Here is a 12720-nt window from a genome sequence, read left to right on the forward strand (position 1 = left end):
TTGAAAAAAACATCCTGTAGATCAAGAACTCCCACCTCCTGTCTCTCTTTTCCACAACCTGTGTCAAAAATAGCACATCCATAATAAGCCAAGAGATGGAAAACTCATACCAGCGTTTTCCAAGTCACCTCTCTAAGACGGGGATAAGGAACACCAACTTCTTATTGCTGGGAACAGACCAGCTCTTATCTGCCGAGAATGGATTGCTTTAGAAGGAAAAGGATATAGAACCTCCTTTGAAGTACCTGGTATTTTCTGTCAGACACAACTCCAAAGTGCTGTTTTGAACCCATCTAGAAATAGTCATATGTACTGGACTGTAGTTTAAGAACTACTGCTATGCAGAAACATGGGCAGTGAGGAGCAGACAGTCTGGCAAAACCAGACTAACCCTAAGTTTCATAACAAAACATGTAAGTCTCCGAACAGCAGATCTCACTAAAAAAGTCAAAACTAACTAGTGTAGGTTCAGAACATACGTGAGGATGGATCTCAAAACATCCCAAAGAGCAGACAGCAACAGTACAGCTAGGAATGCTCTGAGTCAACGTGCTCAAAACACACAAAGCAGACTGGCAGATGCACATAACACAGTAAGCACTGAACTCTGACCTACCTGTCCAAAATGTGCAGGGTATCCCAGCATGTGCATATACAGCAGCTTTGCCACATTTCTGCATCGGTATGTGTTATCTTCCTCTCGGAAGGATGACCGGATAGCAGCACATTCCTTTTGTATCATCTCACGCTCTTCTGCCTGGGTTCTTGCTGTCCGGATGGTCCGGATCAACTCCCGCAGTCTGATGGGGGCTGGCATCCTCTGGGAGGAGAAAGAGATCTGTAAACCTTGTACTGTACCTAAAGGCTTCATAATGGTCTCATACTTTTGCATATTTTTTTCCTTTTTCACCCTACAGTTATATAAGAATTAAGAAAATGCAGACTGCTTCAGTAGCATGGTTAAAAGCAAACTTGAAAACCAGAGGAATTCATTGTACCTCACATTTGCTTTTCTAGAACATCAGAAACAGGAATTCCTACGCTTTGAGCTAGCTGTCAGGTGAATATAACATGACTCCCCACCGGAGACAGGCAGAAATGGCACTCTGCAACACATGCTCTCATATTCACATCCTCTGCCCCTCTCCAGAAAAGTTAGGCTCCAAAGAGAGCTGATCCCAAAATCATGACAACATGGGACAGAAATCCTTTACAAAAATCAATGCTGTTTAATAATTTGCACAAGACTTCTTACAAGTGTTTCAGATAGCCATGCTTCAAAAATCCTGCAAACTTTTGCCATACACACTTCCTTCTTAGAGGCATGGAAGTCAGCATAAAAAGCAGATGGAATAGCAATCCTAGCTGTGTGGATATTTCAGAGAATCTTCTAAAAATAAATCAATCAAGTTGACACCATCCCTTTATTAAACACCAGACAGAACCATCCTTTCCAAAACAAACAATCCTAAACCAAAGTTGCCGGGGAGGGAAAACTCAATTCATCCCACTGTGCTGGTTTTGGCTGAGAAGGGGTTAATTCTCCTCACTGTGGGGGTCAGCTACCTTTCCAGCTTCCCGCGCTCTGCCGCGTGGCGTGGCGGGGGGGGCTGGGAGGGGCAGGGCCATGGTGGGGGCGGCTGACCCCGACTGGCCAATGGCAGGTTCATTCCATACCATGTGACACCATGACCAGTATATTGAGGGGGGGCAGTGGCAGCGCGCAGGCGGCGCGGCGTCGGGTCGGCGGGCGGCGAGCGGCTGCGGCGCGTGCGGTTTGTTCCGGCGGTTCGTTCCCCCTCTCCCCTCCCTTCCCCCCTCCCCCGGGGCTTTGCGCCTCTCGTTGTTCTCCTTTACATTGCATTTCTACTGTTGTTTCTTTTAATTTTCATTATTAAACTGTTCTTATCCCAACCCACGAGCGTTACCCTTCTGATTCTCTTCCCCATCTACCGGTGGGGGAGTGAGCGAGCGGCTGTGTGGGGCTGAGCTGCCGCTAAACCACGACAGTCTTTTTTGGCGCCCAACGTGGGGCTCGAGGGTTGGAGATAACAACAGCTGCTGGTCCCAGCACCATGTTGTCCTTTTTGCAGTTGGTGTTAAAAATCGGTGTTGGTTGTTTGAGTCTGCTGTGTTCTGCTGTGATTAGTAATGTTTTGCCTACGAGATTTGTTATACAAACACTCGTTTTCAGCTTTATCTGGTATTTGGGGTTTTTGCTGAAACCGTTACTGTACTTCGGATACCACCTTGTTGAGGCAATTAGCAATTATACCTCCTCCTCTGAGAGATTTTACATGGAGGAAATACAGAATTGTACCTTTGCAACTTTGTTCTATGATGTCTGTGCCTTTGTTACAACAACGTTTTTGTATCTTGAACATCCTTGGGTGGTTAAGGTGCAGTCATTGTTAGTTTTTGGGCATGTTGTTTTGGTTTTGACTAAGCAACTTAAGAATATCACCCAGAAATCTGCCCCGAGGCTTGATAGTTACGAGTGGCAGGGCATGTGGGATAGCATGGGCAAATACCTAGGGCAGTGGGCACCCCCAGTGTTTTGGAGTTTCACCCCCGAGCAAGTGCAGAATCCTAAAAAACTAGTAGAATATTTGGAGAAAGTATGTTGTTACGCTGGGAACTCCAGAGAGACACAGATAACTGCAACGTGCTGGGGTCTGGCCCATGCATACCGAGCCCTGCTCAACAGTATTCAGTGCCCCCAGGGGGAAGAGAATGTCTCTGGATTGAAATGCAAAGTGACTGGCACTGTAGACAATCCAGCCCTGACAACAGGCACTGCAGCCACTCAAACCCCCACAACAAGTACCGGAGCTAGCTCAGAAAATAAACCCGTACCAGTATCAGTTGCCCCCATACATAAGACGAAATATTGGAAGCGGACATCAACTCGTTTAGAACGGGATGATGAAGAACCAGGGCCATCGCGGGGAGAGGAGGGAGAAGTAATAAATGAAATAGAGACCACCCGATCCCTGTCCTTAAGCGAGTTGCGAGATATGCGAAAAGATTATAGCCGTCGTTCAGGTGAGCACATTGTCACCTGGCTGCTCCGATGCTGGGATAATGGGGCCAGTAGCCTGGAACTAGAGGGAAAAGAAGCCAAACAATTGGGATCCCTTTCTGGGGAAGGGGGCGTTGACAAAGCAATTGGAAAAAAACCACAAGCCCTCAGCCTCTGGAGGCGACTCCTGTCTGGAGTGAAGGAAAGGTATCCCTTTAAAGAAGATGTTACATATCGCCCAGGAAAATGGACAACTATGGAGAAAGGCATCCAGTATCTCAGGGAATTAGCTGTGTTTGAGGTGATTTATGGTGACCTGGATGATCAACGGTCATCCAAAGATCCAGATGAAGCCGAGTGCACACGACCCATGTGGCGGAAGTTTGTACGGAGCGCACCATCTTCGCATGCAAACTCATTGGCAGTGATGTCCTGGAAAGATGACGAGACACCAACGGTGGCAGAGGTGATAGATAGACTCCGGGATTATGACACAAATATCTCTTCCTCGCTTGTCTCTGCTGTGGAGAAACTATCCCAAGAGGTCCAGCAACTCAAAGAAGATCTGTCCTACTCCCCACCTCGACAGAGCAGTGTCTCAGCTGTTAGGAATAAGCGTCCTTTGGCTCAAAGAAGGGGATACACACCACGGGCCACCCTATGGTTCTACCTGCGTGACCACGGAGAGGACATGATGAGGTGGGATGGCAAGCCTACTTCGACCCTACAGGCACGAGTACATGAACTGCAAGGAAGAACAGTCACTGAGGGAGGCTCTTCCAGGAAAGCTGCTGCTCCAGTTTCCAGCGAGCAAGTCCCCAGACAGAGGAGTAGAAGCGCAGATTTTATTTCTAAGTGTAATAGAGGGACTCCTGATTCACATTTACAGGAAGTGAGTTGTGACTGCCATGATCAGGACTAGAGGGGCCCTGCCTCCAGCCGGGTGGAGGAAAGGGATAACCGGGCTTACTGGACTGTGTGGATCCGATGGCCTGGCACGTCCGACCCACAGGAGTATAAAGCTTTAGTGGACACCGGCGCACAGTGCACCTTAATGCCATCAAACTATATAGGGGCAGAACCCATCAGCATTGCTGGAGTGACAGGGGGATCTCAAGAGCTAACTGTATTGGAGGCCGAAGTGAGCCTAACTGGCAATGAGTGGCAGAAGCACCCCATTGTGACTGGCCCAGAGGCTCCGTGCATCCTTGGTATAGACTACCTCAGGAGAGGGTATTTCAAGGACCCAAAAGGTTACAAGTGGGCTTTTGGTGTAGCTGCCTTGGAGACGGAGGAAACTGAACAGCTGTCTACCTTGCCCGGTCTCTCAAAGGACCCTTCTGTGGTGGGGTTGCTGAAGGTCAAAGAACAACAGGTGCCAATCGCCACCACAACAGTGCACCGGCGGCAATATCGCACCAACAGAGACTCTCTGATCCCCATCCATAAACTCATTCACCAACTGAGGAGCCAAGGAGTCATCAGTAAGACCCACTCACCCTTTAACAGTCCCATATGGCCAGTCCGGAAGTCTAATGGAGAGTGGAGACTAACAGTAGACTATCGTGGCCTGAATGAAGTCACTCCACCGTTGAGTGCTGCTGTGCCAGACATGCTAGAACTTCAATACGAACTGGAGTCAAAGGCGGCCAAGTGGTATGCCACAATTGATATTGCTAATGCATTCTTCTCAATCCCTCTGGCAGCAGAGTGCAGGCCACAGTTTGCTTTCACATGGAGGGGCGTCCAGTACACCTGGAATCGACTGCCCCAGGGGTGGAAACACAGTCCTACCATTTGCCATGGACTGATTCAGACTGTACTGGAACAGGGAGAAGCTCCAGAACACCTTCAATACATTGATGACATCATTGTGTGGGGCAGCACAGCAGAAGAAGTTTTTGAGAAAGGTGAGAAAATAGTCCAAATCCTTCTGAAAGCTGGTTTTGCCATAAAACAAAGTAAGGTGAAGGGACCTGCACGAGAAATCCAGTTCTTAGGAATTAAATGGCAAGACGGTCGTCGTCAGATTCCAATGGATGTGATCAACAAAATAGCAGCCATGTCTCCACCAACTAGCAAAAAGGAAACACAAGCTTTCTTGGGCGTTGTGGGTTTTTGGAGAATGCATATTCCAAATTACAGTCTGATCGTGAGCCCTCTCTATCAAGTGACCCGGAAAAAGAATGATTTCAAATGGGGCCCTGAGCAACGACAAGCCTTTGAACAGATTAAACGAGAAATAGTCCATGCAGTAGCTCTTGGGCCAGTCCGGGCAGGACAAGATGTAAAAAATGTGCTCTACACTGCAGCCGGGGAGAATGGCCCTACCTGGAGTCTCTGGCAGAAAGCACCTGGGGAGACCCGGGGTCGACCCCTAGGGTTTTGGAGTCGGGGATACAGAGGGTCTGAAGCCCGCTATACTCCAACTGAAAAAGAGATATTGGCAGCATATGAAGGGGTTCGAGCTGCTTCAGAAGTGGTTGGTACCGAAGCACAGTTGCTCCTGGCACCCCGACTGCCAGTGCTGGGCTGGATGTTCAAAGGAAACATCCCCTCTACACACCATGCAACTGATGCTACGTGGAGTAAATGGGTTGCACTGATCACCCAGCGGGCTCGAGTAGGAAACCCCAGTCGCCCAGGAATCTTGGAAGTGATTATGGACTGGCCAGAAGGCAAAGATTTTGGATTATCACCAGAGGAGGAGGTGACACGTGCTGAAGAAGCCCCACTGTATAACAAACTGCCAGAAGATGAGAAGCAATATGCCCTGTTCACTGATGGGTCCTGTCGCCTTGTGGGAAAGCACCGGAGATGGAAGGCTGCTGTATGGAGTCCTACACGACAAGTAGCAGAAACTGCTGAAGGAGAAGGTGAATCGAGCCAGTTTGCAGAGGTAAAGGCCATCCAGCTGGCCTTAGACATCGCTGAACGGGAAAAGTGGCCAGTGCTCTATCTCTATACTGACTCCTGGATGGTGGCAAATGCCTTGTGGGGCTGGCTGCAGCAATGGAAGCAAAGCAACTGGCAGCGCAGAGGCAAACCCATCTGGGCTGCCACATTGTGGCAAGATATTGCTGCCCGGGTAGAGAAACTGGTTGTAAAGGTACGGCATGTGGATGCTCACGTCCCCAAGAGTCGGGCCACTGAAGAACATCGAAACAACCAGCAGGTAGATCGGGCTGCCAAGATTGAAGTGGCTGAGGTGGATCTGGACTGGCAGCATAAGGGTGAACTATTTCTAGCTCGGTGGGCCCATGACACCTCAGGCCATCAAGGGAGAGATGCAACATACAGGTGGGCTCGTGATCGAGGGGTGGACTTGACCATGGATATTATTGCACAGGTTATCCACGAATGTGACACATGCGCTGCAATCAAGCAAGCGAAGCGGGTAAAGCCTCTGTGGTATGGGGGACGATGGCTGAAATATAAATATGGGGAGGCCTGGCAAATTGACTATATCACACTCCCACAGACCCGCCAAGGCAAGCGCCATGTGCTTACAATGGTAGAAACAACGACCGGCTGGCTGGAAACATATCCTGTCCCCCACGCCACTGCCCGGAACACTATCCTGGGTCTTGAGAAACAAGTCCTGTGGCGACATGGCACCCCAGAGAGGATTGAGTCAGACAATGGGACTCATTTCCGAAATAGCCTCATAGACACCTGGGCCAAAGAGCACGGCATTGAGTGGGTGTATCACATCCCCTATCACGCACCAGCCTCTGGGAAAATTGAAAGGTACAATGGACTGTTAAAAACCACACTGAGAGCAATGGGGGGTGGGACATTCAAGCACTGGGATACACATTTAGCAAAAGCCACGTGGTTAGTCAACACGAGGGGATCTGCCAACCGAGCTGGCCCTGCCCAGTCAGAAATCCTACATACTGTGGAAGGGGATAGAGTCCCTGTAGTGCACACAAAAAGTATGCTGGGCAAAACAGTCTGGGTTCTTCCTGCCTCTGGCAAAGGCAAACCCATTCGTGGGATTGTTTTTGCTCGAGGACCTGGGTGCACTTGGTGGGTGATGCGGGAGGACGGAGAAATCCGATGTGTGCCTCAAGGGGATTTGATTTTGGGTGAAAACAGTCAATGAACTGAATGGCACAATGTGAACTGCTATATAATATTGTGTGTCACCTCTGTGTTGTATCAATGATATCAGAGTACGAGCCTCCCAACCCATGGAAGATCAACTATGAAACAAGCCGTGCAGCAGTGATGGAACGATGACTGACTCGGTATGCAGCAACCCAACGCCACACACCATCTCTCCCACCCGGAAAGACTGATACAACAGATGGAGCCCAGAGTCATGGACTGCGTGAACTCAATGGACATTTTAATGGACATTTTACAGGGAAGATCCATGAACTAAGGGAATGATGTCTGTGTATTATGTTAAAGGATGGGAAGGGGAGGGGTGGTGGTTGGTACGGTTGTATTGCATCATATGGGACCTGAGCATGGTGTAAGTGGTATGGAATAAGGGGTGGAGAATGTGCTGGTTTTGGCTGAGAAGGGGTTAATTCTCCTCACTGTGGGGGTCAGCTACCTTTCCAGCTTCCCGCGCTCTGCCGCGTGGCGTGGCGGGGGGGCTGGGAGGGGCAGGGCCATGGTGGGGGCGGCTGACCCCGACTGGCCAATGGCAGGTTCATTCCATACCATGTGACACCATGACCAGTATATTGAGGGGGGGCAGTGGCAGCGCGCAGGCGGCGCGGCGTCGGGTCGGCGGGCGGCGAGCGGCTGCGGCGCGTGCGGTTTGTTCCGGCGGTTCGTTCCCCCTCTCCCCTCCCTTCCCCCCTCCCCCGGGGCTTTGCGCCTCTCGTTGTTCTCCTTTACATTGCATTTCTACTGTTGTTTCTTTTAATTTTCATTATTAAACTGTTCTTATCCCAACCCACGAGCGTTACCCTTCTGATTCTCTTCCCCATCTACCGGTGGGGGAGTGAGCGAGCGGCTGTGTGGGGCTGAGCTGCCGCTAAACCACGACACCCACTCCTACCAGTTTGACGCCAGTGCCAGGGACAGGTGACGTTATAGTGGGGGTCTGCTACAGGCCACCTGACCAGGAAGACCGAGCAGATGAGGCCCTCTGTAGACAGATAGGATCAGCCTCATGTTCACAAGTCCTGGTCCTCATGGGGGACTTCAACCACCCCGATATCTGTTGGAGGGACAACACAGCAGGGCATAAGCCATTCAGGAGGTTCCTGGAATGCATTGGCCATAGGTTCCTTTTCCAAGTGACAGAGGAGCCAATGAGGAGAGGTACCACGCTGGACCTTATTCTCACCAACAAGGAGGGGCTGGTGGGGAATGCAAAGCTCCAAGCTGCAGTGACCATGAAATGGTGGAGTTCAAGATCCTTAGGGCACCGAGGAGGGCACAGAGCAAGCTCACTACCCTGGACTTCAGGAGAGCAGACTTTGGTCTCTTCAGGGATCTGCTTGGTAGAGTACCATGGGATAAAGCCCTGGAGCGAAGACGGGTCAAAAAAAGCTAGCTAATATTAAAGGATCACCTCCTCCAAGCTCAGGAGCGATGCATCCCAACAAAGAGGAAGTCAGGCAAAAATGCCAGGAGGCCTGTATGGATGAAAAAGGAGCTCCTGGACAAACTCAAACACAAAAAGGAAGACCACAGAGGTGGAAGCAAGAACAGGTAGCCTGGGAAGAGTACAGAGAAATTGTCCGAGCAGCCAGGGATCAGGTTAGGAAAGCTAAAGCTTCAGTCTTCAACAATTTGTGGCCCAAGAACTTCCAAAGCCAGAAACAAAACACACTCTGTTTTTATTTGGAACCCAGGTAAACTTCTAGAATCAACAATATTCTGCAGGACACAACTTATATTCCACAGCTGCGCTGCATGACATATGGAGACCCAACTACTTTTGTTCTGCATTTCCAACTGCTTGTTTCCACCAATGTTCCCAATTACTCTACGCACTTCCATTGTTATCCTTCCCTCATCCTCCCCAGTCTGAAAAACACAGCCTCTCATCCCAGCCCTTCTATGACTGATTACCTTTGCTGCCTTGCCTGCACATTCTACAATTCTCCTGTCCTTTCTGAAGGGGTAGAGGGGAAGCAAAATGCCACGCGCAGCATTTAAGAGGTATGCATGCCATTGATTTGTTGGCATAAAATGTCTTCTATTTTGCTCCCTATTATTTTCCTAATAATTAGTAACACTCAGTCTGAGGTTCTGATTGCTACAAAGTGCTCAGCTTGTGTTTTTCACATAACAGTATCATAAACCCAAAAATCTCTTTCCTGGGTGGCAACAGTCTGCTTGAAGTCCCTAATTTTTAAGCCTGAACTCACCTCCTACACACACATATCACATGCTTCTAAACTGATTTTGATAAGCCATGTTCTTATTGGAAAATTGGGAAGAAGTTTAAAAAAATAAAAGCACTACAGCAGGAATATTCCTCTGCAACCTACAAGCAATAATTTAATAATCATCAAGATGACCCAGGTGCAGGCTCATGCTTAAACAGCCAGTTCCTGTCCTTCCATTGTGCTGACACTGGCATTCCTAGGAGAGTACACCACATGAGGCAAGCTGTACACCTGAACATTAGCTTGCTGCTTCCCTCCCAAGAAGAGCAGTCTTCAGACACATTAGTTTGGCTTGTGCAGACACAAAGGTGGCAGCGAGAACACGCAGCTTTAGGAGATGCAAGATGGAGTAGGAAAGAAGGGAAGTGTTCCCTCCCGCAGTAAACCACACTTAATTTAGTTAAGCTGATCTAAAACTAAGCGTTCCTGAGAAACTAGGCAGTGGCTATTACAAGTTAAAGCCATGACTGACTTTATTTCAAAGAAAGAATTCTTTGGCAACTTTTTGAAACACTAATACATAGTCTGCAAACAAACTGGTTTGGCAGTGACTTGCTTTGATATCACAAGTCCTTTTGCTCCCACTCTGTATTTGAGAACACTGATATCTTCAGCCTGTGACTTGTACACTCACACTGCCTTCCTTGCCATGGGACTAAAGCGTTCTGTAGGTATGCCCACAGAGAGACCCAGCGTGTTGAGTTTGGCCCTGGACAACAGCAAGTAAAAGGACAGACTACCTGAATAGTTTTGGTCAATGGGAAAACAACACTGAACAAAGTTACTATATATTTTAAGTGGAGCTTTTTAGGAACATTTCTTTTGCATCCTTCACCAGTGTTTAGTCAGGACTTCCTACCTACCTGAGAAAGCAGGTAAAACAAAACACTGAAGATCCAATATGATTTCATCCTAACATCATCCAGCCACTGCACAAAATTAATTGTCTATATTTACAAATTCCCTTGCATAAAACAATCAGCAAGCCACACTAAAGGTTATTTTTCCTTCTCACATCGCAACCACTGGAAAGCAAGCAGAAACCAGCATTTCAGAGAGCAAAGAATTAAAGAATAAGACTTATAATCAGGTGATAGCAAAATTATGAGGCTGCCTGCTGGTTTTGTCTAACTGAAACACGCTAACGGGCAGTTACTACAGACACAGTCCAATCTGAACTACTTCCTAAGAGCAATTGTATCTCTCACACGCTCCCTGCCTGATAAGGATAGAACAATTCAGAACTGCTCTGATAGAGGACAACATGAAGGGCAAAAGACAAAGCTATGACTTATTTTCCAACATTCGTAAGTTCTGTCTTTCTGCTGCAACTCCATACTCTGTCTTTTTTAATCAATATTAAATCATTCAGCTTTTTAAAAAAATACACCTTTGAATTCTTCCTATAAACAAAGTTTTGCACCCATCCATATAAAAGTGTCTCCCCCTCACAAATCACTTCCCCTCCTTGTAGCATTTCAATGCATAGTAATTCCCATGCAACATATCAGGTTGGCTCTTCTTCCCCCCCGAAAGCGTTCTCTCACTACCAAGAAATTCTTACATCAGGCACTTGATTTCTGCCTTCAGCAACTTTGAGATTCTTTTGCATGCCAATACACTGGAAATCTAATCTCAATTTTAAGTTTCAGATATTTCACGTAAGTGTAAGTGGTAGATACTGCAGGTGTGAAGAAGCTTTGGACATGAGAACACCCAAATTCAGAAACATTCCAGAACAGATTAAGGGTTACCTATTCTCAACTACTCTAAAGCACATTATAATGCTAACAGACCTTTACCGTGATATACCTTGGGTAATTCCTGCTGATTTCCTGACAAGCACGACTGTTAGCGTGACACAATATGCATGCACCCAAACAATTCAAATAAGGTGAGAGCCTTCTCACTAACAGACCGCATGATCAAATATCTGTTGCCCTGTATGGATGCACACAGGGCATAAATGGAAAATTGCAGAGAACAGCAGCCATGCCAGGTAAGGCGCAAAACTGATCTAACCCCGTATCCTGTCACAGGGTGGGAAGTAGCAGGTGTATAGCAGAAGCAACAAAGTACATCTCCTTGATTCCTTCCCTGCTTCCAAGATTTGCTGCAACTTAGGGGACTTCCTGAACCACAGACAGTATCTGTCTGCATAGCATGTCTCTACAGATCTACAGATTTATCTAATCACTTTCTGAAAGCATCCTACCTTTTTCCCATTCACACTCATGATAATAATTTGCACATTTTAACTATTAATTCCATGAAAAAAATATCTTCTGCTTTAAACCTGCTGCCTGACCAAGTAAGGGACACTAAAGGAAATTCTTATAGTGTGGGAAAGTAAGTACTCACCACTTATTAATTGCTTTTCTGTCATCTATGATTTTACAGCCTTTAATTGTATCCACCCCTCAGCCACCTCCCTTTCTAGGCAGTAAAATCCTACTCTAACCGATTCCTGTATGGAGCCATTGCACAATTCCTTCATATCACTCACACTCTACCTCTCAGAATGCCACCTTTTTAAAAAAAACAAAACAAAAAAAACAACAAAACCAAACCAAACCCAAAGAGTAGACTTATAAAAAGTATTCAAGCAGTGGGTGCACCATGAGTTTGCATATAATTTTTTTTCCTTCGCACTTAGAAAGTTAAAAGTGCTTAAACTCATTTTGTCTGTTTGGCTACCATTGAGCTGACAGTTTCTATAAAGATCCTACAGATAGCTCTAAGATCTCCAGCTTAAGTGACAACTTATTTAGAGCCTTTCACTGTGTATTTATCTTTATATTAATTTCTTTTCAGTATAGACATTGCTTTGCATTCATTGACACTGAATTCATTTTACTATCTTATTGCATACTTCCTCAGGATCACAAAATCCTTCCACAGCTTTAGGATGAAACTGTCACCTCACTATTCACTCCTCCAGATCACTTCATGAACATGCTTAACGGCAGAGTTTCACAGAGCGCCTCCCAATAAACTCTTCCTGTCACAAAAGCAGACAGATTTTCTATCTTTGTCTGGTCACTTTTGTTTCTTCCTTAGCTAGTCATTAATTCATAGTAAGCTCTTCCTTTACCCATTCACTAAGAACTTGTCAAGAACCATGCAAGTTCCTGGGTCCTCTCCTGGAGCCCATTTAGAAAACTGGCATCACACAAACTACCACCTACTCCTGTTGTAAATAAAGTGTTGATTACGACAGTGACATATCAGATTTACAAGTTGAACAATGTTGAGTTCCTTCAGTGATACTGGTGAACTTTACTTTCTACTAGCGATTTATTACTGATTTTACCTATTTGTTCCAAGAGCTCTTGT

General features: G+C 46.9%; 1 protein-coding gene across 2 annotated transcripts in view; it reads right to left on the reverse strand.

Moving 5' to 3' along the window:
- Positions 1 to 12720, reverse strand: part of AP1G1 (adaptor related protein complex 1 subunit gamma 1) — a 57038-nt gene that overhangs the window by 36267 nt on the left and 8051 nt on the right. Inside the window, exon 2 of one of the 2 annotated variants that reach the window (XM_075101039.1) lies at positions 617 to 820. In XM_075101039.1, coding sequence (XP_074957140.1) covers positions 617 to 817 — 201 coding nt within the window. In that variant the 5' untranslated portion in view covers positions 818 to 820. Of the gene's footprint in view, positions 1 to 616; positions 821 to 12720 lie in introns of those variants that run through there. The other variant, XM_075101041.1, reaches the window with a different exon arrangement.

This window comes from Phalacrocorax aristotelis, chromosome 8 (assembly GCF_949628215.1).
Source record: "Phalacrocorax aristotelis chromosome 8, bGulAri2.1, whole genome shotgun sequence".
In the NCBI taxonomy this organism is placed as follows: Eukaryota; Metazoa; Chordata; class Aves; order Suliformes; family Phalacrocoracidae; genus Phalacrocorax; species Phalacrocorax aristotelis.